Source organism: Cottoperca gobio, chromosome 7 (assembly GCF_900634415.1).
Source record: "Cottoperca gobio chromosome 7, fCotGob3.1, whole genome shotgun sequence".
In the NCBI taxonomy this organism is placed as follows: domain Eukaryota; kingdom Metazoa; phylum Chordata; class Actinopteri; order Perciformes; family Bovichtidae; genus Cottoperca; species Cottoperca gobio.
In genome coordinates, this window is record NC_041361.1 from 12,324,777 (window position 1) to 12,349,916 (window position 25,140).

General features: G+C 41.0%; 2 protein-coding genes across 7 annotated transcripts in view; one reads left to right on the plus strand and one right to left on the minus strand.

Annotated features, from left to right (window-relative positions):
- noc2l (NOC2-like nucleolar associated transcriptional repressor) overlaps window positions 1-3,137 on the minus strand; it is a 19,158-nt gene extending 16,021 nt beyond the window's left edge. Inside the window, exons 1-5 of one of the 3 annotated variants that reach the window (XM_029435035.1) lie at window positions 3,013-3,137; window positions 1,853-1,978; window positions 1,203-1,386; window positions 848-1,118; window positions 49-139 (exon numbers count right to left, since the gene is read on the minus strand). In XM_029435035.1, coding sequence (XP_029290895.1) covers window positions 49-139; window positions 848-1,118; window positions 1,203-1,386; window positions 1,853-1,978; window positions 3,013-3,029 — 689 coding nt within the window. In that variant the 5' untranslated portion in view covers window positions 3,030-3,137. Of the gene's footprint in view, window positions 1-48; window positions 140-847; window positions 1,119-1,202; window positions 1,387-1,852; window positions 1,979-2,133; window positions 2,316-2,406; window positions 2,535-3,012 lie in introns of those variants that run through there. The other 2 variants (XM_029435033.1, XM_029435036.1) reach the window with 2 other exon arrangements.
- klhl17 (kelch-like family member 17) lies at window positions 2,861-20,037 on the plus strand. 4 transcript variants are annotated; one of them, XM_029435037.1, is made up of 14 exons: window positions 2,861-3,061; window positions 3,229-3,763; window positions 5,280-5,385; window positions 5,477-5,732; window positions 6,733-6,854; window positions 6,951-7,172; window positions 11,717-11,833; window positions 11,968-12,199; window positions 12,824-12,968; window positions 14,263-14,430; window positions 14,605-14,693; window positions 14,835-14,908; window positions 15,049-15,230; window positions 17,593-20,037. In XM_029435037.1, exons 3-14 carry the CDS (start codon window positions 5,302-5,304, stop codon window positions 17,819-17,821), a joined length of 1,920 nt encoding a protein of 639 aa, XP_029290897.1. In that variant the 5' UTR covers window positions 2,861-3,061; window positions 3,229-3,763; window positions 5,280-5,301; the 3' UTR covers window positions 17,822-20,037. The 4 variants fall into 4 exon arrangements, with proteins under 4 accessions (XP_029290897.1, XP_029290899.1, XP_029290898.1 ...); XM_029435039.1 differs by having other exon boundaries at window positions 11,968-12,181; XM_029435038.1 differs by lacking the exon at window positions 3,229-3,763.
- The last annotated feature ends 5,103 nt before the right edge of the window (window positions 20,038-25,140 follow it).

Consider the following 25,140-nt stretch of genomic DNA (forward strand, 5'->3'; position numbering starts at 1 on the left):
CACTATAAACAGGAGGTCATTTTAGTAAATGTGACATCCACTTCATACTTTTTCTGGTCTTTATCTGGTTTCAGGTTGAGCATCCTCTGCAGGGCTACGTAGACATCTCTGATACAGAATAGGACCAGGGCGTTGAACACTGCAGACAGGACAGCGAAAAAGATGTGTATGCATAATCATGGAGTGTAAAATGTTGAATTGTATTGCATCATTTAAGAATAGTCCCTCAACTTCATAAATTCAGATGAATTAAAGGTTTTGGAGAAACAAATGCTTGCTGTTTTTATTTGTCATTACTGTAAACCACTGCTGTTTTGTATAATATTCACTGCTACGGAAAGATGATGATGAAATATAAGTAGTGACTATACTTTATCAGTATTAATATGCAGGCGCTGTTTTTACTGTATTAAAACGTATGCAACTGTGACACCACCGCCACACTGGAAATGTCAAACTGCGTCCCGACACCAATAATATTTTATACATTACATTTTACGGCAAATATTTTAGGAAATCCTACATGTTAACAGCTACCTAAACAATATTTGACTGTATGCGGATTGTGAGACTTGTGCTAGGTGTCAAACCTCAATACTTTTTGGTAATGACCAAAATGTTGCATCGTCTTTCGGGTACTGAAAGCTGGCATCAAATATCTGGTCAGATATTTGTGCTTTTAAATCAGAAGTTCCTAATTTAAATTTAAATTGAGCTTTGTCTTGAATGCATTTAATTTAAAGCCGCTATATATTTTTATAATAACAATGCATCATCAAAGTGATGATGCTGAACTTTCCATATGAATGCAACAGTTTGAATTCACATATCAAACATAGTATCATACCTGAACTGTCGGCCACTTTGTAGCGACACTGAGCCCCTCCTTCGCCCTTGGTTGTAGCCACGGCAGCTTTAAAGGCCTGGGTGACTTCTCTGAAGAGTCGCGTTGTGGGTTCCTCCTTCATCGCAGCTTTCCACTCTTCAATCATTTTGTCTGTGACTTTGATTATCTCCACTGCCTTCTTGGATTTCTTCGAAGCTTTCGAACCCTCTTCATCATCATCATCATCATCTTCTTCTTCGTCGGCGTCGTCATCGTCACCAGAGCCGGCCTCCTAAAAGTAAAACACCACAGTATGAAGAGCTTGTTTTCACAAGAGAACTCATTATAAACTCAGACAAACCAGCAGCCGACTTACCTCCAGTGCGGAGGGCAATTTGTGATACTTCTTCTCATCCTCGTCCTCAGAGCTGTCTGTGTCATCAAAGTTTAGCAGCGTTTGGTCGTTTGCTTGCAGAAACTTGTAGAACTCTGGGTCTTTGTTCTTTAACCTGGACAGCTGCTCCTTGTGCTGAGAGGCCTTACCTTTCTTGTCATCATCTCTACAGAGAAAAAAAAGCACAAAAACTTAAAAGAGACACTTGTCTGTATTTTATAGGTTTTCATTTTTCCAGCAGCAACACTGGTGTTTTTTTTAGGCTTGTGAATCTATCATCATGGCAAAATGTGCAGCTGGAGATGCTTACTGTAGCAGGAACTACTATAGAAGCTGTTTTAACTCATTTGCCAGGTATGTGTTTGAGAGCCAATTTAGGGTTGAGTTTGTGTTGATCTTATAGGAAATTATTATGCCAGAGGTTGATCAAAAATTACAACATCATAAGAATAAAAAGCAATAGAGCAATACATATTAATGTATAAGAAGTAATACTAACACTAATAGAATAACAAAAACACGACTAATATAGTCAAATGAGTCAACTAGAGTAGAAATGTAATATTGCACGTGTCGTTATAACCACAACAATGATACAGTATGTATATATGAACACGTAGCAGAGGACTCACGTCGTAAAGGCTGCTGATTTGTTTTTATTGAGTCCATTCTGTTTTTGAGTCTCTTCTTCGTCATCTTCACCCGCAGAGTCTAAAGCTGACAGCAGGAACTCATCCAAACTGAGGTCTTCCAATTTCCTACAAAAAAAAAACAGTTCACCAGATAAAGTAAGTTGGGCAACATGTGGAGTGATGTATATGCTACATGGGCTACAGTTTCCAGCGTCAATTTAAACCTTTTGATTTTAAACAGCCAGTTTGTCAGTTAACTATTCAGCTCTCCTTTAACATACATATTTTAACAAAGAGGAAAATCCGAACATGTAGCTGCCTGGCGTTTGATTTAAGATAGCGTTAGCTGCTTCCAAGAACTCATCCCACTAAGCTAGCGTTAACAGCATGGATAGCTAAAACACTGTTGCGCACAATGTTAGCTGAAACTAGTCTTTGAACCCGCACGACTACTCCGACTGGATTGACAACACTCTTAATTTATCAAATGGACACACATATGCCGTTAAAACTCGTAAAATAAGGCACGTAGTAAAGAAATATTGTCCACATACTTTTTCTGTTTGGCTGCCATGCTGGATCCAAAAACGTGATACCCTCAAACCTCAATACCCACAATCCACCGGTGCAAAACGAAGAGGTTGGTTTTATGTTTCATGGTGCTTCAACAAACTATAAAAGCCTGTGTTCGTCAATGTGATGAAACAGACATAATTTAAGTCAACATAATTAGAAACATTTTTAGAATAATTACTTAGTATCGCTAAATAATGAGTAAATTAACGCAAAATAAGAAACATCGTCAAAATAATGACTTCGTAGCTCAAGTCATTATTTTGACAATGTTTCTCATTATTTTGACAATGTTTCTCATTATTTTGACAATGTTTCTCATTATTTTGAGAAAGTGTTTATAATTACATAATAATAATTACTCACAGGACCTTTTTTCATCAAAAGTATAAAAACAGTTGGCGAACATGGCAACCTCGATATTTCACTGTCAAAACTGTGCATACGAGAACGAGCTGTGTTTTGGTGCTGCACGTGAATTTCAATTAAACGATCAGCTGCCTCCACGAGATACAGGCAGCTGAATGGTTTTGCGTTTTAGTTTATAATCTGTTGCACAACACAGCCACAAATCTGGGCAAGTTTACCAACAGGAAGAAATCATTGCTGTCACATCGACACCGACGACGGCTGGTGGTGAGTCCTTCAGAGCTAATACGTGTAACAGCCGTGACCTTTATTTGATTTTAATAGTAGAATGATAAATGCAGTTTCCACACTTGTCTTCCAACTGGAAAGTATGATTATAATCTGTCCATTCTGGGTTTATGTGTTTTTCGCTGTTTGTTTGATTTGTTGACCAGGGTAACCGAGGCGGAGGGTGGTTCCGGTTCTGACCAATCATGGCGCTTCTAGGTGAAACCCCGCCTCTCGCGCTCGTTTAGATTAATTTATCGAACGCACTTCCGGACTCTGACCAGACAAAAGGGGGCGCTTAAGGTCGTTTGTGTCACTTCAAATAATAAACAAACATCCATTGTAGACGTTGGACATTTGCGCTTAAGTAATAACTTCCTGTGTTTTTCCGACATGCAAGCTCCGTCCCACCGCAGCATATTTCAACAGAATTAGCAGCATTGCTGCTTTCACCTCCGGCAGTTCCAGCGCCACCTTAACAAACCGATGTCAGCTTTCATGCAGTTTTTTTGCATTGACGTCAACCGCATATAGCACGAAACAGAGGCTTTCTTCATATTTCGTATGCTTGAGTCAGAATATGGACAGATAGCCAGACACTGGTAACAATTTTAAACCAATCCGACTGCGACAGCTGCTGGTCTATCTCCCATCACTTTGAGGAAGATACTGCGTCCAAGGATAACCGCAACACAACCACCGGTAAAGAAATGACACATTCATTATGCAGCAGCTGATAGCTGCTGTTATTCAAAAATAGATGGAGTGGGGGTGGGGGGTTCTTCAAAAGCACATAATGAGGCTGACATGAATAGGAACATCCTTCTGTCCAAAAGAGATTACAGTGCAACATTTGTGTATCCAACACGATTGTGCATGTTTGTCAAGGAGCCACAGAGTCTTTGTGTGGATGTCAGCCAAGGGTTTTGAGCCATAGAGAGGGGAGAATATGTTAAGAGACAAGCCTGGGATGAACAGGACAAGTGCTTTACTGTTAGTTTTAACTGTGACAATTATTGTGTTTCCCTTCTACCTCAACCTCCTGTGTATCTATGTCTCAATTTGCAGAATTTTCTCATTGTTATTCCCTGGGGCATGAGAGCAGATTGTTCCCTCATAGAGGAACATGGTTGGTGTGTTTTTGTGGTCCATTGTGTTTTGGAAAATAGGATCCGAAGCCAGTCGTCAGGCAGCTGTGGTGACATTTGAGATGATTCTCTGTGGGGCAGTGCAGAGTATTTAATTAAGAGTGCTTCTGAACAGATTACAACATAATTATGATGCATTTATACTCAGTTAATTGTGTATTTGGCCAGAGAGACATGGGTAACTCAACTTTATAAGAATCGATAACATGTTGTTGTGGTTCAACTTTGAGCAATGTATTTCTTGGACTTTAAACGGATCAATATTATTAATTGATGAGGCAGTGGTGGCTGTCTGTTTGTTCTAATAAGCTTGTGATCTTGTCACAAAACAACCTTTTTATATTTACAAACATAATTTTTTTTTAAATAAAAGTACAAGTAAAGCTTTACTAAAGGGCACACATGGATATTTTAAATAACACATTATGTAAAAGCGCTCCAACAGAGGAGTTTGAAGTACCTTGCTTTACACTTTTCAAACTAATTCTGCTCATATGCCCATTTCTCCACACTTCTAAGGTATCCAATTCAGTATATTTGAGTGAAGATATTCTCTTCCTGAAGTGGGGTTTAGGCCTGTGATGTTCGAGTCCAGTTTACCTCATCCAGTAGTTTGTTTTAGTCCATCCTAAATATTCATCAGACAACAACTTCTAAGATACCGCGTGACAATGGTTATGCAACATTCTGAAGTGCGTTCTCCATCCGAGAGCCGGGTGGATGAGTGTACAAAGGAAAAGGCCAAAAAAAAAAGGCTAACTCAGGCTACATCCTCCTCTCCTCCCACCCGGCATACCCGAGGCTGCAGCTGGGGTGAGGTTATGGGGTTTCACTGCTAATTCCGGTGCAATTAAAATCGGTAGTCAGGAGTCATTGCAATTAGATAAACCAAGACTGTCAAATAGATGAGAAGCCTGCGTTGATTTGATTCTAGTTTGAGTAATATTGTCCATTTCTTGACTCTATTGTTATTATACGATTTAATCAGTCTTGACACTGAATGTCAAATAATCAGGCCAGTTAACCTACTACACTTTGTAATTGTACTGAGATTTCTGTCATGCTGGTAGGCTTCCTGTCACAGCTGTCAGGATGGGCACTATAACAGAAACAATGGTTACAATGATTGCTCAGGACACCTGTCATAATCCCAGCAGATCAACTAAACTCTCGCAGGTGAACATTTTTCGGATGACAAAAGACATTTTTTTATCAGTTAATGACATTGGTATTAAATTACATGAAAATGGTTTTCTGCATGTTTCAGTTGCGGTCCAGGCAAGAGCCAGCGACCGCCACATCAGGCACGATGATGGAGGGGGGCATGCAGCTGCTCAACCGCGATGGCCACAGCATCTCGCACAACTCGAAGCGTCACTACCACGACTCCTTCGTGTCCATGAACCGGATGCGACAGCGCGGCCTGCTGTGTGACATTGTGCTCCATGTCTCCAACAAAGAAATCAAGGCACACAAAGTGGTGCTGGCATCCTGCAGCCCCTACTTCCACGCTATGTTTACCAGTAAGTTCAGTCCACGTGGTCCAACAGTCTCTGCTTTGCTTTGTGCTTTTATCTCTGAAATCCATGAAGCCCAACATGCTGCATGCCTCGGACACTTAAAGCTCTGAAATCAATCTGTGTAGCATTTTGCTCTGTTGCTCAGAGTTTGATAACACAACAACTCACGTGTGCAGTGAATTCCACCTCATCATTTCACCATCATGGCTTCCTTCCCCCTCTTCCTGTCTGGGGCACAGTGGTCAGATGAGATGTGTGTGAGTTTCACATTTCCTCCCGATTGTAGAGCTTTGTGAGGGTACAATGGGTCTCCAGACAGTCACTTGTCTGGCTTTGAGACTCAGCTGCGAGGCTTCCTCTCGTCCGACCCAGACTGCAATTAGCCCATTTGAACAGAATCTGCTGATCTTTCACGTTCATCCAAACAGCAAAATGAGCTGAAGCTCAGCAAATATTGTGTTTGCAATTTCTTCTAAGTAATAAGGGATGACGTTTGATTGTAGATTAGGGCTGAACAATTAATTGGAATTATAAAGAAATCGCAATATGGACTAGTACAATATCGAAATTGTAGGAGGCAAAATCTTTGTCAAGGCCATGAAGCTCATGAAGCCAAAATGGCTCGACTTTAGAGTATGAATTATAGTATAAATTACCCGTATCTTCCGGTGTTCTTCCACATCCATGGGGTTATGGCTATTGACCCATTTTACAAGTTTTAGGACCTAATGATTTAAATATAAATAAATAATAGATAAATAATATTCAAATGTTCGTAGTGGGACGTTGAATTACCTAAAAAAAACAAAGTATTTCTTTCCCAATGTAAGTGAATGGGAAAAAGTATTTTTGGGCCCCATGGCATCCTGTGACTAACACGGGAGTTGTAATTCCACGGTTTGGCTACTAGGAAAATGTGCTTCAAAGCCTGCCGCACTTCCTGGGGGCTTAGTTATTACTCACAGGAAAAATGTAACAGCTCCCGTTCTGTGCTGTCGTGCAGATGAGATGTCGGAGAGTCGGCAGACCCATGTGACCCTCCATGACATCGACTGTCAGGCTTTGGAGCAGCTGGTCCAGTACAGCTACACAGCAGAGATTGTGGTCGGGGAAGGCAACGTGCAGGTGGGGTAGAAGATTTCAGATGTATAGACAAGATTCTTGAATTCCTCAAAGTGCAAACAGACATCAGTGTGTTTCCACCTGTAATTGCAATTCTAGACGTTGCTCCCAGCAGCCAGCCTGCTGCAGCTCAACGGGGTGCGGGACGCCTGCTGCAAGTTCCTCCTCAGCCAGCTGGACCCCTCTAACTGCCTGGGTATCCGAGGCTTCGCTGACACGCACTCCTGCAGCGACCTGCTCAAGTCGGCACACAAGTACGTCCTGCAGCACTTTGTGGAGGTTTCCAAGACAGAGGAGTTCATGCTGCTGCCGCTGAAACAGGTACGGGTGATGCTTCTTCTATCTCCTGCTGTGTCTTCTGCCCACTGGTGCTTTGAAAGGAAGTCGTTGTATTGGTGCTATATTCCTAGTGGGAAACAGATGTTATGTTAATTGCTTCCTTAATTGCGTCATTTGCTTACCAAGAGATTTAAAAGCGTTGTTATATTCAGTCACCATGGGGAATATGGGTATAAAAGGAGAATATTTTTTCAGTGTAAAAGCCACTCACTGCCCACTAGACAAAAGTATTTCCTGATCAGACCTAGTCTCAGTTTACTTTGAGACAACTGGTTGGAGTCATGTTACTTTATAAGGTGCTGTATACAGCATTCAGAGCATTAATATAGCAGCAACTGTTTTCTATGTAAAGATATAAAGGAGTAATGGAGTCCTGAGCAGAGAATGAAGTCACACTCCCTCTGTGTGTGTTGGTATCCAAACTTTTCTGTGCTTTGTTTACATAGCCGCTCTGGCCGCGCGTGCATGTGAGACCTGCTGTGTGGCTAGCTAATAGCCACCGCTAATACGGTGTTTACCGTTGATGACCTCGCCACGACTCAAGGCGTTGTTGCGGAAATGCAACGGCGGCGTCCAGTTCCCCCACAGGTTAACACTGGTAGCTCTGTTAGCACTGTTGCTGTTGGTAGCACTTTTCTCACTGTTAGCACCATCAGCATGTTGAGAGCCACGTGGCGGCAGTCCCTCAAACATAGATGTGCTCTGAATGCTGTATTGAGAACCTTTAAAAAGTCATTAATCATTACACACAGTTATTGACTTTTGGGTTCACAATTTGAATTTGCTGCTCACTATTTGATTAATCCTTAGAAACATGCCAAAGAAAACATCAAAGAAAACATAAAGTGATACTAAGAACACATTTAGTTACTGCATATTGTTTACGACTCTTTGCTCACTAATAGCAAAGCTGCCTGTATGTGCCACAATGTGTAGTGGCCACAAGCATGCTGTTGTGTTTTTAACATTCGTTTGGAAGAGTTATTTTTCTTCAGCTCGCTGCATCAATCACTGTCTCTTGTGGTTTTATCATTCCACCGTGCTGCCATGGACTACTTTATCTGGTACATCAACTTAGCCAAACTATCACTTATTCATTAGCTGGGCTCAGCAGTGGCAAGGCTGTCGTTCCTGTCCTGGAAGTGTTAATAGCCAAAGCCAGTGACATTTTCCACAGCTGCGCTACTGTTCATAGAGCTAACATTGCTTTCTTTTTCTGAGGTATCAAAGAGGATAAAAAAAAAAGATTAAGGTAAGATTTTAGGATTGCTAATTCAATATTAGCCATCAAGCGTAGCTGCTGTGGCTAAATGGTTGATAAGATAATCAGCTGCTGTCAAGGGCATAGGTTTAATTTGGAAAGTGGTGGGGACAAACATTTGGCAAGCAGTCCTACCCCAGAAAATTTTGGAATATTTCATCACATTTCCTAAAATTCTACACAATGTACTCAGGGGTGCCCCTAGAAAATGTTGTCCATATAAAATAAAATAAAATAAAATAAAGCTTGATAATTTACCATTAATTACCGAATACTTAGCCTGCGGTCCTTGACGTAGGATGGGTCAGAGGTATGAGTGCCGTCTCTCACTAGACATGTGAATTCAATGTGAAAGTAATATTTTAGCAATAACAGTATTTGACATTTTGGTCAACTTAACTCCTGTAAACTCCTGTAAATGTCCCGCGGAACACTTCTGTAAAATGCGGTCACAGAGGACATAGATATATACCCTGCTAATACTTTTCACTAGTGGGTTTCAGTATTTAGTTACCTAGAGACCTCAACTGTAGGTAAGTATAAGAAAAGGAGTTTATACATTGCTGCTGCAAACTTCCTTATTAACCTGTCCACCTGTCTCCTTCATTTAATGATTTACTATATGCAGAGGTTTACTCTATACAGCAGCTGTAAATCAACACGTATTTCTTTGTCTATCTCAACATGGACCCCTCTCCCCTCCCGTATTATTACAGGCACACACAAGTTCCTGTGTATGACCCAAAAACGTCTCTTCTCTTCTCACTGATGACACATATTGTCTATGGTATAAAATAAATTGTAATGTTAACTAGAGTAACCCTAGTCTGAACCCACTCAGAGATTTGGCCAGCAGGTAGCCTATAATTCCAACATTAATAGCACCAATCACCCTACGGCAGACATTTAGTTTGCTAACTAACTACGTTATCTGTTAATGTTAGCGAAGTAGGCTGTAAGTATTACCTAACTATTTTTGTTTGTACAGCACTGAAGTTAGCTAAACAAACTAGACGAAAACAAATCCTGGTCTGTATACTCCGGACAGCTGACTGTGTCTTTCATATCACTGAACAATCAACATTACGTGTTTAACTTTGATACCGGAACAATAACGTTCTGATCACCTGCGACAGACAGCTAGCTCAGGCGAGATCTCTCCTCTGTCTAAACACTTGCATTCAAAATTAATATTTTTAAAAAGTGGTGGGGAGAATTGTAGGTAATCAGAAAAGTGGTAGGGGTGGTGATGACATGTCCCTACCACTTTTCTGATTTTCTGATCCCTAAAATAAATAAATCCCACCCACATAAGACCCACTCTGCTCCATTAGAAACTCAGCAGCAAGCAGGTCAGACTGTGGTTGTACTGACGGCCTCTAAGCGTTGAGCAGGGTGTTCCTAATGTAGAGAAACTATGCCGGTTATATTAAGGTTGAAGAAACAATGCAGATATAATCTCTGATCTGAACCTAAACAAAAGGGAAGTCCCACCGCCCAAAATCAACGCTTGTGATTGGGACCTGCTGCCACTGCAAAATGGGTTTGTTAAGGGAGTCGTGTTTGTTATTACAGGACTTAAACAGATGAGCATCAAAACACCATTGTGCTAACTGTTAACGTGAATATTGCTGAATGGTCAAAAGGCCACAATTGTTTTGGTCATGTCTTAACTTTTCTCATTTTCAATCTTAATCTCTTGTTGCTTTTTTAAAACATTTTAATTGGCCTCACAATATCCGACTGCATCTAAACTCCCAGCAGGTGATGCATTCCTCCAGTCAAGTGTAGGAGGGGTTTGTGTTGTCTCCATAAAGAAGAGAACTGCATCATATGTTATATGAAATGGTGTCTCTTTCTAACAAAGGTCTTCTTTAGTCTTGCCAGGTGGCAATGAATTAAAGTTGCAGTGAAAAGAAGAAACAATCAGCTGCCAGTATCACTTTCCCTCTCTAAGGAACAATCCCCACTGCACTAAAGAGATTGTGCTCCATGAAAGTAAATCACACTCTCTGTCTGCGGCCTTCAAAGCCCTGAGACTGAATTAAGAGTGTGTACACTATCCATAAAAACAGGGAAAGTTAAGCTGCATTAAGGCAGATAAAAAAGACAATTTTATTTTCTTTTGTTTCTCTTCTTCAGTCTCTCTTTATCCTTTTGCTCACCGTCCCTGGCTGTTCTCTGTCTGTCATAAATTTGCATTAGATCTGGATCTGGAGCGACTCAGAGCTCACAGAGCTGTGAAATATGCTTCATATTTCTTTCCATGTTCTGTAAAGGAAGTGACGAGGCATGGCAGGGTTGTGAATAGTCAGCGTTGGCTATGCTTCACTGATATAGCATCACATGCATGATATTATAAAGACAACAACGGATGGATGCATCCTAATTATTGCGTGCATGTGTGGTGTATAAAGACATCTGGAAGCAGCCAAAACCCCTTTTTCATTCATGCATCCCTCATTCTTGCTGCCATACTACAACGACAGCTAATACACTCGTAAACCCAATCTCCTCCACACACACCAATGTTTGTTTGAGTTAATGTGATGCGGTGTGTGTGTATATGCAAAGGTAAGGGAGACTGCAGGTCGGGGCAGTGGCAGTATTTCTCTTGTGTGACTGTGGATTAGTGCTGGCTGTTCCTGGAGGCAGCAAACTGTTGCCCTGATCAGGACAGGCAAGGCAGCTGCAGCAGCTGGCCGCTCTGGCCCCACCCAGCCTGCCAGCTTTGGGTTGATCTGGGAACAGTGCCAGCCAGCCACTCAGACTGCAGCACTCATTGTGCCACACACACACACACGTAGTGGTATACATCACAGCACCACTACACACACACACTGACCTTATATGACACATAAACATTTATGTGTGAATGATGTGTTTGGTTTTTCACTTTATTTTGAAATCAGTGATGCTATTTGATGCATCTTTTTGATTCGATGGACACAAAACAGAGCGCTGCCCATCCCTTTCGATTATCATTCTGGATAAAATACAACACATGAAGGTAGAGATAAGAGAGGAGGAAGGTAGAGAAGCAGTCAGTCAGGAAATGGCGCAAATTACTTCCTGTGTGTTGACATGCTTTTAATGTCAGTTTCTTTTCTTTTTTTGTGAATGCAAATTATTCTGCAAGTGCTGTTCTGGTGGTAACAGTTGAATTAAGTGGTAACAGTTGAATTAAAGTTGAATGTGAGGAGATTGCTCTTGTAAATAATTAAATAAAATGTCTCTGCCCATCTGATTTGTCTCGATCATCCAGGTCCTGGATTTGATCTCCAGTGACAATCTCAACGTGCCATCTGAAGAGGAAGTTTACCGGGCTGTGTTGAGCTGGGTGAAACATGATATAGATGGACGCAGGCAACATGTACCTTGGGTAAGACTTTCTGACTTTTCTCATTTCTCAACACATGTTTTTTAGTTTGACTATACTCTATATAAAAAACACCTCCATCACATTTGCTCCTGACCCTAACTCACCAGCCTCCATGTCTCTGCCCCTGCTGATAGCTGATGAAGTGTGTGCGGCTGCCCCTGCTGAGGCGAGACTTTCTGATGAGCAACGTGGACACAGAGCTGCTGGTGCGACACCACTCGGAGTGCAAGGACCTCCTGATCGAGGCTCTCAAGTACCACCTAATGCCTGAGCAGAGGGGAGTCCTCAGCAACAGCCGGACGCGCCCACGACGCTGTGAGGGCGCCAGCCCTGTGCTCTTCGCCGTTGGTCAGTGTGCCCCTGAAGGTACCCACTAGGGTACACGTCGGCCACACTTTAATTAACTTTAGCTTCTGTAGTCACTGCAAGCATCAGCATTTTTACAGCTGGGAGATAAAAATACTGACATATGAGACGAGATATATAATGATTTAAATGTTTTCCAGATCTTAGTGGATGCAATGCAGTAAAGTGAAACATTTGTTTTAACTTATTTGCGAATTACTGGATGTTATATTTTATCCAGATCTGTTTTTTGTAGAGATCATATAATTCTCCTTTACTTTAGTTACATGGCTTCACGATTCTAGCGGCTTTGAGGTCTTGAAAAGCGCTATATAAATTACATTTATTATTATTATTATTATTAATTCTAAACTAAACCATATAAATACAATTACAGTTCATTGTTTGATCTCTACCCTAAACATTTGTTTTTTTATACAGTATATCAAGATATAAATGTCCAATATTTATTTTAGAAATAAAAAGCCATTAGTAAACCGCAATAAAGTCTCAGATAAAACCATCCCAAAGCCCAGCATCTTGAAAAATTGGCCAAAATCACAATGTCCTTTATAATATTAGATATTTGTTTTTATTTACTGCTTGACATTTTATTCACCATACTGTGTTTGTGTGTGTCGGCAGGGGGTGGCAGCCTGTTTGCCATTCATGGAGACTGCGAGGCGTATGACACCAGGACAGACCGCTGGCACATGGTGGCGTCCATGTCCACTCGGCGGGCACGGGTGGGCGTGGCAGCCATTGGGAACAGACTTTATGCTGTTGGAGGGTGAGTGATGAGAACCATAGCGTTGACCTCTGACCCTAGTTGACCCTAGTCTAGTTAACTCACCATCTCATCTCTTACTCAAACACTACATTGCATGATAGGAACTAAACCTGACTTTTACAAAGAGGAAGCTTTAACATATAAAATAATCCTGAGTGATGGTGCTCCTGATCAGATGTTAAGGGCTTTCCACAAAACAAAATGCCTTTTTAACTTGACAGTTAGATTTAAAAGGAAACTTTTTTTTTTTCTTATTTTCTTATGTTCCCAAATGACTAATTTGTCCAGTATTGAGCGAGAACGCTGCAGATGGTCGCCATGAAACGGGCTGCAATACAACATTTTTTCGCCACTGACAGGCTGAGATTGTAAATATTCATGTCTGACAACATTGCAGTGCAGAAAACGAGGCTCAGTGTTATCTAAAAGATTTTCAATGTCATGGCTAAATATTTAGCCGTTTATGACAATGTGGATGCGAAACGAGACTTCTCAGAGCGAGACTTCTCAGCGCGAGACTTCTCAGAGCGAGACTTCTCAGAGCGAGACTTCTCAGAGTAAGACTTCTCAGAGCGAGACTTCTCAGAGCGAGACTTCTCAGAGCGAGACTTCTCAGAGCGAGACTTCTCAGAGCAAGACTTCTCAGAGCGAGACTTCTCAGAGCAAGACTTCTCAGAGCGAGACTTCTCAGAGCGAGACTTGGTTAGACGCAATAACAAACAGACCGGATCAAGAGAAAGGTCAAGAAAACCGTCTTATTTCTCTGTAGGGTCCATAATGTTCCATAATGTTGTATAATGTTGTCAGACACTATAATAACAATCTGACAGTGGTGAAAACAAGCACTTTTATTATTATTATTAATAATAATAATGATAATACATTAGATTTGTATAGCGCTTTTCTAGAAACTCAGAGACACTTGACAGAGTCAGTGATACAAAAATGAATAAACAAAAGAAAAAAAGGGGGGATAAGGAGAAGAGACGGTCAGTGGTTGAAGGCAGTGTTGAACAGGTGAGTCATCAGTGATGATTTGAATGTTGAGTGAGTGAGTGGACATACATTGACAGTGTGGAACTGCCCTAAAGCGATTACATTGCAGCCTGTTTCACGGCTGCCGGCTGCTCTCGTTCAATACTGGACCAACTTCAAAAGTTGTTGTCCACATTAGTCACTTGGACACAAAAACATGGGAAAAAAGCCGCCACCACCCAAGTTATCCTTTAAGTCAACATGCTTCCACGTTAGTCAGAAAGCCTTTTTAGTTACATTTATATCGACATCCCCTCAGGTATGATGGCACCTCAGACCTCGCAACAGTGGAGTCCTACGACCCCATCACTAACTCCTGGCAACCTGAGGTTTCCATGGGCACACGACGGAGCTGTTTGGGTGTAGCGGTCCTGCATGGCCTGCTGTACGCTGCTGGCGGTTATGATGGAGCTTCCTGCCTCAATAGGTACGCACAGACTAACGTTCTGGTGATGAATGCTGAACCTCTTGATACTTTATAGGTAGATTTGCTACATTGTTGTTTCTTTCTAGGCCAGGTCTCAAAGACAGTTTATCTAAATAGGGCAGCCTTTTAGTGTTATTATATTGAATACAAGTAAGTCTTTTTCTCCTCTTTCAGTGCAGAGCGTTACGACCCTCTGACCAGTACATGGACCTCCATTGCTGCCATGAGCACCCGTAGGAGATATGTCCGAGTAGCAACGCTGGGTAGGAAAACATAATACAAACATGCTGTTCTACTGTATGTTTATGTTTCACTGTCTGGATTTGAATGTCTGAAATCAAGAGGGTGTTACCTCCATCGTATTCAACTGCTAATATTTACATGTACTCCCTTTCCCCCTCCAGATAGCAGCTTGTATGCAGTGGGAGGTTATGACAGCTCCTCACATCTCGCAACAGTGGAGAAGTATGACCCCCAGGTAAATTGCATGCTGTTAAATGTATCATCAAAGTAACTTGTTGGTTGCCAGGACTAACTGAATGTGGAGACAAATCCGTACACAACAGATGTATCCGTGAACATGTGACCAATGCTCAGTCTCTTTTATATAATGAACAGAGCAACACATGGACAGCCATTGCCAACATGCTGAGTCGGCGCAGTAGTGCCGGGGTGGCCGTGCTGGACGGCATGCTGTATGTCGCAGGAGGCAACGACGGCACCAGCTGCCTGAACTCTGTGGAGCGGTTCAACCCCAAGGCCAACACCTGGGAGGGAGTGGCCCCCATGAACATACGCAGGTCAGCCTGCGCCCAGCGCTTTTTTAGTCTTTGCGCTTTAACAACACATGTCAGCATTCACACACACAGTCATACAGAGGTAGAGGCTACCATACAAAGTGCCACCTGCTCGTCAGGAGTGATAAACATTCACACACACTCACACACCTTTGGATATCGGGAGAAAATTTTGGGTTCAGTATTTTGCCCAACTCCCAAAAAAAAGAAACCCACTCTATGAACAGCGAACAATGTGGTGAAAACAAAACGTGTATCTGTCATTACTCACTTTAACCATGAAAGAGTGAATAAGATAAGCTCTGCAGTGATACATGTTTGACCTGGAAAACCCCCTTTGAAGATGTCAGAGACTGTGGCCACCACAGCAAGTAAGGAAGCAACTTGTAGCCAAATGTATTCCTTCCTATAACATCACAAACGTATAGATGCCCTTTACTACATTTAAATACCTAAGAAAATGAGCTAAAATTATGACATATTACACAGGACCTGAGACGAACCCAGGGAATGTATTTAAATGAAACACACCTTAGCCAAGTGAGCCATCAGGATAACACAGTTCTACTATTTAATTCAATATGCTTTATTGGCATGAGTGTAACAAAGACAATATTGCCAGGTCCATCTCATAGTAATGAAATGCTGAAATGCATTGGCCTCAAATGCACTCGACATTTATGTTAAGTCCTGCCCTGCTTTTATCCTTCTCTTCAGGCTTCTCAAGATGAGGGAGGCGGGGGGGGGGGGGGGGTGAAATCGGCCGGTCTGTTCTTCAGAAACACTGTGATAACTCCAGTTTTCCTTTAAACTAAATACACGATAAAATCTCTTTTGAAAAGCTAAAGAACAAAAATGTCTGTGTGGATCTTGTTGAAAGGGTATTCCTGCTGCGATTATTTTGCTCTGCGGAAAATCGTTACTCTTCGAGGCGTAGGATTTAGGGCATTTGGACGTCTTCCTTACTTCCTAAATCTTCTTACGGCATAAACATCAAATGACCTATTTTCCACAACAGTCGGCTCTTTCTTATTTCTTAGAAAATGAAACTTGTCCTGCCGGTGATTATCAAAGCTGGCATACATTCACACACTCGCAGCATTGTATTGATACAAGATCGGAATCAGGGAGGGAGGTTTAGAGATGTAGAAGTCTTGGATTTGAGGACACATCGGCAGATGGCCGCCAGGCCGCTAGACAGACAGACACACACACACACACACACCTACACACCTACACACCCACACCAACACACACCAACATACACCAACACACACCTACACACACCTACATACACACACACACACACATGCACACCTACACCAACACACACCTACACACACCTACACACACCTACACACACACACACACACACCTACACACCAGCATACACGCCTACACACACACACACACCTACACACACACACACACACCTACACACACACACACACCTACACACACACCTACACACACACACACACACACACACACCTACACACACACACACACCTACACACACACACACCTACATACACACACCTACACACACACACACACACACCTACACACACACACCTACACACGTTCTTGTATGCGAGTCAGTAAAGTGTAGGAGCAGGGAAACCTGACAACAGTTGGCCGTGCAGCCGCATGAATTACCCATGTGTTAATCAGCTCTGTGGCTTTGAGTTCTTTTCTTATCCAGTTGCTGAGAAGCTCCATTTACACAGTTCAAAACATCACGCTGTATTGACCACTAATCTACCACTCCAATAAACAATTTTAAACATGTACCAATAAAGAAATATTGTAGAATAATTGCCAAAATAATCGCACGTTATTATGAAAATGACTAGAATCTGCTAAAATAATTACTAAGACTCTTGGCCGACAGAAAGTCTCTTTTTATCGCAACAACCCATTAATTTCCCCACTTATCTACTGCTAGGATGAATAATTAACTGAAGTGTTATTCCTTGTGTCCTCAAACCGTGTGACACAGAAAGATAACAGCATTGTGTTTGTTATTAGAAACTGCGATTATAATATTTTACTAATCAATCAATATCTATAATAATAATAATACCAATTCAGAATGTTTTTATCTCATCTGTACATCTCACAATCTCTTCCGTCATCTTTTACTTTTTGGACACAATCATTGATAATGTTCCTGCAGTGGGTTTGTATTTTGTGAATGTAATGCAACACTGCATCCACTATACATGAATAGGTGTTGGCTCGGTAATAAATAGTTAGCTAGATTAAAGAGAACACATACATTATTATTATTATTATTAATTCCTCATAAGAGCTACATAAATTACACCTTATATATACTGAATTTGTTTTTTTCTCCTTCCAGGAGCACCCATGACCTGGTGGCTATGGATGGCTGGTTATACGCAGTGGGAGGTAACGATGGCAGCTCCAGTCTCAACTCCATCGAGAAGTACAACCCGCGCAGCAACAAATGGGTCGCGGCCTCCTGCATGTTCACCCGGCGCAGCAGTGTGGGCGTGGCTGTGTTGGAGCTGCTGAACTTCCCACCACCTTCCTCACCCACACTCTCGGTTTCCTCCACCAGCCTTTGACACGGGGTCACCGCTTGGCTGACCTCAGCCTCTGCTGCTACAGCCCAGACTGGCTCTGGGAAGAGACGCAACTGCTCGGTTTGAGACGTGGAGGAGGACGACGGGAGTGGACAGGTAAATGGACGGAGGGTGGAGAAGAGAAAGAGGGAAGGTGTAGATAAGGCAGTACCCTCCAGAATTAGTGGCAATCTTCGTAAAGGTTGGCCAATAATGGTTTAAAAAATGTACGACATAAATCAGTAACTTTAATTAAAAAATTAAAAAGGTTATTTATGTGCAGTACCCTGTAATCTCAAAAAACATGTTCCACACGTAACTATTACTTTTTCATGAAGAGTTAAGAGACGCCAGATGATTCCTTGAAAGATCCACCAATATTTATTTTATTTTATATTAAAGCCAATATGGCTGCCATGTTTTCCATTATTTCTGGACTGCACTGTATCTGGTCTGGATGCCTCACACTCCACCGTTCAGCTCCACCGTACAGATACCAGCTCCCACTCTCTTCAGTACAAGATGTTCCCGGATGTGTTAACATTGACCGATCTTTCCTCGAGCTCCACTTTTTCCCCACCACTCCAGTGTTTGACACACTCCTCGTGAAACGTGGTGGACACTTAATTCTGTCATGATGTGATGTGAATGTTTTTTTGTTTTGATGTTGTCGTCCTCTGCAATATTTTTTCTTTTGAAGTCTGGAGTTTTTGCAATAATGTACAAAAAAGAGAAACTGAATGATTTTACTTTTGGAATGTAGCTTTTGACTGGGTATACCATGCATGTTTACGTATTGGCATCAACTCCCAACAGGAGGATAAAATGTTGTAGTGCTGCTCTTATGCCACACTAGGTGGCAGTAACAGGCAATGTTGTAAACCTTTCCCACACTGCAAGGCAGCATGGACACAAACAAAAGAGAAGTTAGGCCCTCAGAACTACGAGTTTAATTCCTTTTTTTTTTTTTTTATAAACAGAGATTAATTATGTTGAACTATATGTATTTATAAAAATGTGTACATTCTAATATATTCTATAAATTCTGTTTTAAAGATGCTTAGAAAAGGAAACAGATCAGACCTATGCCTATTTAAGAGTGTTTTTAATATATTTATTGAGGTGTGTTATGTGCATATCATCAATGGAAATGACAAAGAGAATGTCTAAGTGTGAGAGTTGCTGGAGTTTCTCCTGGTTAAGAGGACTGATTGTTGCATTTTGATATGCAGCATTTCATTTACATTTCTTCATGTTTCTTCACTGCCACAAGCATGATCTCACATGGAACTGAACCTTATGTCCGCTACATTTGTACAAAAGGCTTTAGTTGCTTGCAAGACCTATCGACCAGTCAATGAAAGGACTCTATATAGTCTTTATTCCTACTTATTTAAGTATTTTTAAGTGGACATGAAGTTGGATATAATCCTTGGACACATGACATTTAAAAATTAAAGCAGCAAATACTCTACCTACTACATACTAACACTTGATACTAATGAGTAATGCTGTTGACACTTGGTGCTGTCTTATTTCATTCCATACATAATCAAGTGTGGTGTCTCGTTATATTACCTCATTGTTGAAATGGATCCAACTCTTATTTAGAAACAATTAACTACAAATATACTGGCTATAGAACATGTGGTGGGGGACTTGGGAATGTCGCCACTGAACTTGCGTTTTCTAAAATAAATGGATTACTTTGAGTCTTCTCGACTCAGTTGATACTCAGTTCAGTTCATGTGTAGCGCAGTGATTCTATTCCAAACTTCTGAGAAGTTGCTTTTCTTTTTGAAGGATTTTGTTGATCCGGTTCCGTTTATCGATAAGTACCTTACTTTTCATTTGTTAGAGCGGACCCAGTAGAATAGAGGCTGCGATGGTCTTATGGACATGCTGTTGTTCTGTAAAGCCGCTGCGAGACGGGGCCAGACTTTAAGGAGAAAGGCACACAAAACCACATAAGACTTTGGCCTCCTTTCTGCTGATTTGAACTGTAAATAAAGAAATTGCTCATCTTAAATCCATTTGTGCAATTTCAATGTGACTGTAGCTTTTTTTAAAGTTTGTGTTCAATGTGGTGATAATTGTTTATTTATGGTATGTTTGTTATTTATGAGGAACTTTAAAATATTGAATTTTGCACAATTGCGAAATGCAATACAATGTAAAAAAAATAAAAAAATAAATAAAGACGTTTTCAAATGTGATAACTGCTTTGACGAGTTTGAACACATGTACACACTGGAGGGGGGGAGGAGTTGCTGCAGGTTCTATCCCTGCATCTGCAAAGGTTTCTCACTGTGCTCACTGAATGTCACTCGGGATTAGAGAAGCAGCTAAATGCCCAAATGAAAGCACAAACAAACACACACTTAATGTTGTGTTGCTAGGCTCACTATACACTGTGGCTTGGTACCTTCCCAACATATTCCTCTTTCATAGTGATCTAAGCAGACAGCTGAACACTCTCACTTTACCCTTCTTGACCTCAGTCGCATGGCATTCACACCTGTGGCTGGCTGCACACGCTCTAACCTATCAACTCCCAGTCTCCCAAAACGCATAGAAACACAAGCCAAATATACACAATGCAAAACACCGACAGCTTTGACTGGACTAGTCTACAACTGTACTTAGCTGTTGGGTTTTAGCTGACAATGCAGGAAAACACATCTGTGCATGTGTGTTTGGGGCTTTGCTTTACTTGAGGTGTTTGATTGCAAAAATAAAAACATGTATCATGGTTGCAAATACTAAAAAGATCAAATGAGAAAATCTAAACAATGTATATAAAGTGTCAGATGATTGTTGATGTTTGAGATAAAAATGAAAATCAAAACTATAAAGGATTAGTTTGACCTTTTGGGAAATATATGCTTACTTTCTTTTCTTGTTAAGACTCAGATGAAGAGATTGTCCCCGCTCTCATGTGTGTAGAATAAACATAAAGCCGGAGCAAGCAGCTGATTAGTTTAAGAATATAAGTGTATTTCCCAAAATGTCAAACTACACTTTAACATTTTACTTTTTCTCTCCGTTATAAGAACTATGAGAATATACTGGTGAGTCTAGTTTTGTTTATGTTATTCATTAGTTTTTATGAGATAACATGCAACTTTAAAGAAATGCATGTTAAAAGTGATAATCCGCCCAATCAAACCCTTACAGGATTAAAGTGTGTCTTGTTTCTGTCTTCATGAAGAACAAAAGGTTTGTTTCAGGAATGTCTTCAGAAGAATCTGAAAACATTCCTGAGGCCTAATCCACTTCTTCATTGTCCATTCATATGCTCTTTTATGATCACTGTTGTGGGTGGAGTATCACTTTAACGTGTATGCAAGTATGTGTTAGGATTTTAAAGTGTGCCTGGACTATTGTGTTAGCGTGTCTCTGGTGGCTGTAGCTGTGAGCCACCTCCGCTACTACAAAGATGCTAATGAGTTTACAACCTGTCTGGATAAATACGCTTATTCAGTAAGAGCCGTTGATCTGGGGGTGCGGTCAGTTCCTTGTGTCTGTCCTCACAGCATTCCTACCACTGGAGTTCTTTGTCTTTACTCTGGTGTCGGCCTCTGCACAGCCCTTATCTGGCCGTGGAGAGGCTGTCGCCGTCTCTAGAAGGACTGAAGTGTCACCTGGACCACTGCACCTACTGTGAGAGGCCTTGCACTTTTTGACCGACCACTTAAGATAACGCCGGGTCTGAAATGGAAAATCTTTTCTACAGAAAATCTACAGCCCATGGAAATGTTTTCAAAGTAGAAGTAATATGGAAGGCCTTAAGCCTCAAGCAACCACCAGAACAAGAGGTTTGCCAGATAGCAGATGGTGGACAAAATAACAGAAACGAAGCAATTTCTCACTGTAGTTTTAGTATTTAGTAGTATTTTTTTCCCCTTTTTGTTTTAACAAACATCAACAGAGTGTCAAGGACATCATAACCTGGTCCAACATGCCGCCACAACACATCCCTGTCTAGTTTCTGACTTTCCAAATTCCATTGAAGTGAAATTATTCAGAACAGTTCAATGTGTGATCTCCAATTTTCATACTGTGTGTGCGTGTCGGTATTTGTTGCTTCTTAGTAAAAACAATCTTACGTTTGATCTTTTCACTAGTATAATCATGTAAACTTGAGGTATGTGACAAAAAGTTGAAACAGTTTATCGGACGTTGACTGATCTTGCCTTCAAAGGAGGGCCGGGATCCAATTAAGATTCCTTTATGGTCGTCCTGTGTGAGAACTTTGTCACGTCAGATTCTCTGTTGGACACCTGATGTTGGGGGCCTCATATCCAGACTCCGCTTTAGTGGCCTGAAGTGTGACTTTAGCACCGCTGCTCTCACCCGCTGAGTCTGGATAAACACAAGCGAGTGACTTCTTGGGGAGAGCCAAAGTTCAACCCACCACACATGGAGGGAATGACATTATGAAAATGACATTTAGGTCTCTTCTTTTGAACAGATGTGATATATTTAATTAAATGAAATGGGCGTATCATTTACATACAGTAGGTACAATTACATGGTCTGATTCAAACTGAAATGGGCTCAACTACATATATTATTGTGGTGAGAACAGACTGAAACACACTAAATAACAGTAGATAAGTTAAGTAAAAATTATAAGTCTTTCTTTTTTAATGTGGGCTATTTTTAGGAAACAACTCATTCAGGGACTGTGAGGCCCACCGTGTGTGAGTGGGGGGAAATGAATGGGCTTGTCTTTCTACATATAGTGTTGCTTTTGGGAAGGTATCTGGTATTTCCTGTTGAGCTGTGTGACACAAGACTGTAGGAGGGAGATCTACCGTAGTAATATAAACTTCTAAACAACAGACACATTTGCAGCTATTCAGACGAAAGTCAATGACCAAGAGTTCAGTAAAGGTAGCGTGAAGTGAACTAGTTCGTACAATCCCACGTACATTGTGTAATCACGTCTAACAAAAGCCTTTAAAGCCATTCCCAACAGTCTTATTTGAAAGTTGGGCCAGAAAGTCTGTCATATAGGGGGGAGACGAGATAAAGGAGATAAAGGGTGAAAGCGGTTTCAGACAGTCTCTCCTCAAAGGTATGACGCAGCAGTCGGTTGTATACACAAACAAAGATGGAGGTTGATGTGTGAAGTAGGGGTGTTGCAATATACCTGTATTGACAAAGATATAAAAACAATTAATGAGGTTGTATTTTCAACATGTCAAAGTCAAGTACATGATTTGTTCACACTGAGTAAAACAAAGAAGAAAAGACATTCACGTATTAACCTGGCCTTTTAGTGTCATGATAGGAAAGAAGGGAAGACAACTTAAACAATTATTAATAATTATAATTTTTATTATTATTATTTAAAGAATTTAGAACGCATGACTCATGACCACCTTAGAGCTTTGAATAAAGTCATCACAAACAGTTAACATTAAAAAACCTTTTAACATCTTAGCATGTTAACATAACTATAGTTAGATTATAACATGCAAACTTTACACTCTCTGAAGGTCCTGTCACAGACACGTATGCCGGCGCATACGAAAATGTGTCAGAGTCCAAATACGTCCAACTTTTCATCGGATCGGATAAGTGAACATATACAGATACACATGTCTAACCTGTTGATAGAGCATCACTTACTAATACAAAATGTATCAGACGAATGCCCAACGAATGCATAACGTATACAAAATATGGGCAACGCGCTGGTGTACGTTGATATAAGGTATAAGTAGTGTTCGTTAAGAGCTCGCTGTGTTACGCTGGGGTGCGTTGTTGAACGCTGATGTTTTGAGCATGTTCAAAATTACCGGACGTACCCGACGTGTGCTTCATAAGATACGCAGACGTTACGTTAGACATACGTAAATACAGTACGTGAATACCTACGTGACTACGTTAGAGGAACGTTAGATATAGGCTACGTCGGCTGACGATGAATCCTACAGCCAACTTATTGATAACGAGTGGATACCCTATTCCTACCCTATGTTAAGATGATGCCTGACGACGGAATAACTTATTAAACGTGTTTCTACAGTACAGCTAGCGTTCAGCATGTTAGCCGTTCTCCAGCATCAGCATGACGTGAACCAGATGCCACTTTTCCAGCTCCGTTGTCCAGACGCTCTGATACGTTTTAAATAAGTGATACGCTATCAATGTTTGACATGCGTATAATAATTTGTTATGTATACGTTATGTATGCGTCAGCTACAACACCGCTGTGGTGAGCTAATTTTCATATACGCCGGCAGACGTTTCTGCCATACGTAACTGTGTGACAGGGCCGTATGTCTGGCAGTGTTCGGCGTATGGTCTGCGTCCTTCAAACAATCACAACTTTAATTCATATCAACGTATTGCCGATATTTGGTATGCGCCGGCATACGTTTCTGTCATACGGATGTGTGTGACAGGGCCTTTAGTACAGTCTTTAGTTTTAGAGGTTTCCTGAACTGAAGTGTTGATGAGTGACCAAAGTCAAGATAAGATTCATCCTCTGGGGACCTTGAATATCTGGACCAACATTGTTTGTCATAAAGTTTAGGTTGAGAAGAATCATTTCTTGTATTTTTGGGCCTCTTGTCCCACACTGGGTTTTGTACCTGATGTATCTTCTTTGTACAAATAAAGGTGGAATTCTTGGGAAAGACCATCCTACCTGATAATTGTAATCTCGGTAGAAACTGGATGATGCACTTTATTTGAAACAGAACTGAAACTGGATTGAGCTGAAAGTAAAACATCCCAGGTTGTTTTTCTCACAGTTGGCTTTCTTCCTGGAGGAATACTGCGACAGAGAGGTGAGTCACCGCACAGGCTGCATGTATCATCAAGTTCATCTTCCTGCTTTTCCATGATGATCCACAACTAGACTAGAAAGGTGCTTTCACATGAATATAAATGATTACGTCAATTGATCAGATGGATTACTCAATAAAATAGTCCGTTTACTTTTAACTGATCCAAATAATTATTACCAGGACAAAGATGATTGAGAGGATTCTTCTTAGGAAGGAGTCACATATATGATCCATAATATTTAAAAAAACGATATTTTCAGTGTTACTTAACGTGGGGCAACACGGGACTCTCCTGGGTGACGTAACAATCCTATAGTTTTAAGCTATGGCCACCAGTTTCAGTTATTTCAATTTTGTTTCTGAACAATCATGGTTTGACATTTCTTACTTGGTGTACTTTGAGCTGACTCTGACTTAATTTGCTTTGTAAACAGTTTATTAAACGTGGTGTTAGTTATTCATACGTGCTGCACCACCTCAATCTCACAATCAATGTTTTCTTTAAGAGAAGATTAA

Excerpts from the sequence above, each read along its gene's own strand:
- klhl17 (XM_029435037.1), top strand. The coding sequence starts at position 5,302 with ATGGGCACTATAACAGAAACAATGGTTACAATGATTGCTCAGGACACC. Across the intron at positions 5,733-6,732 it reads CTTCCACGCTATGTTTACCA|ATGAGATGTCGGAGAGTCGG; the intron begins GTAAGTTCAGTC and ends GCTGTCGTGCAG. Across the intron at positions 11,834-11,967 it reads GCAGGCAACATGTACCTTGG|CTGATGAAGTGTGTGCGGCT; the intron begins GTAAGACTTTCT and ends CCCTGCTGATAG.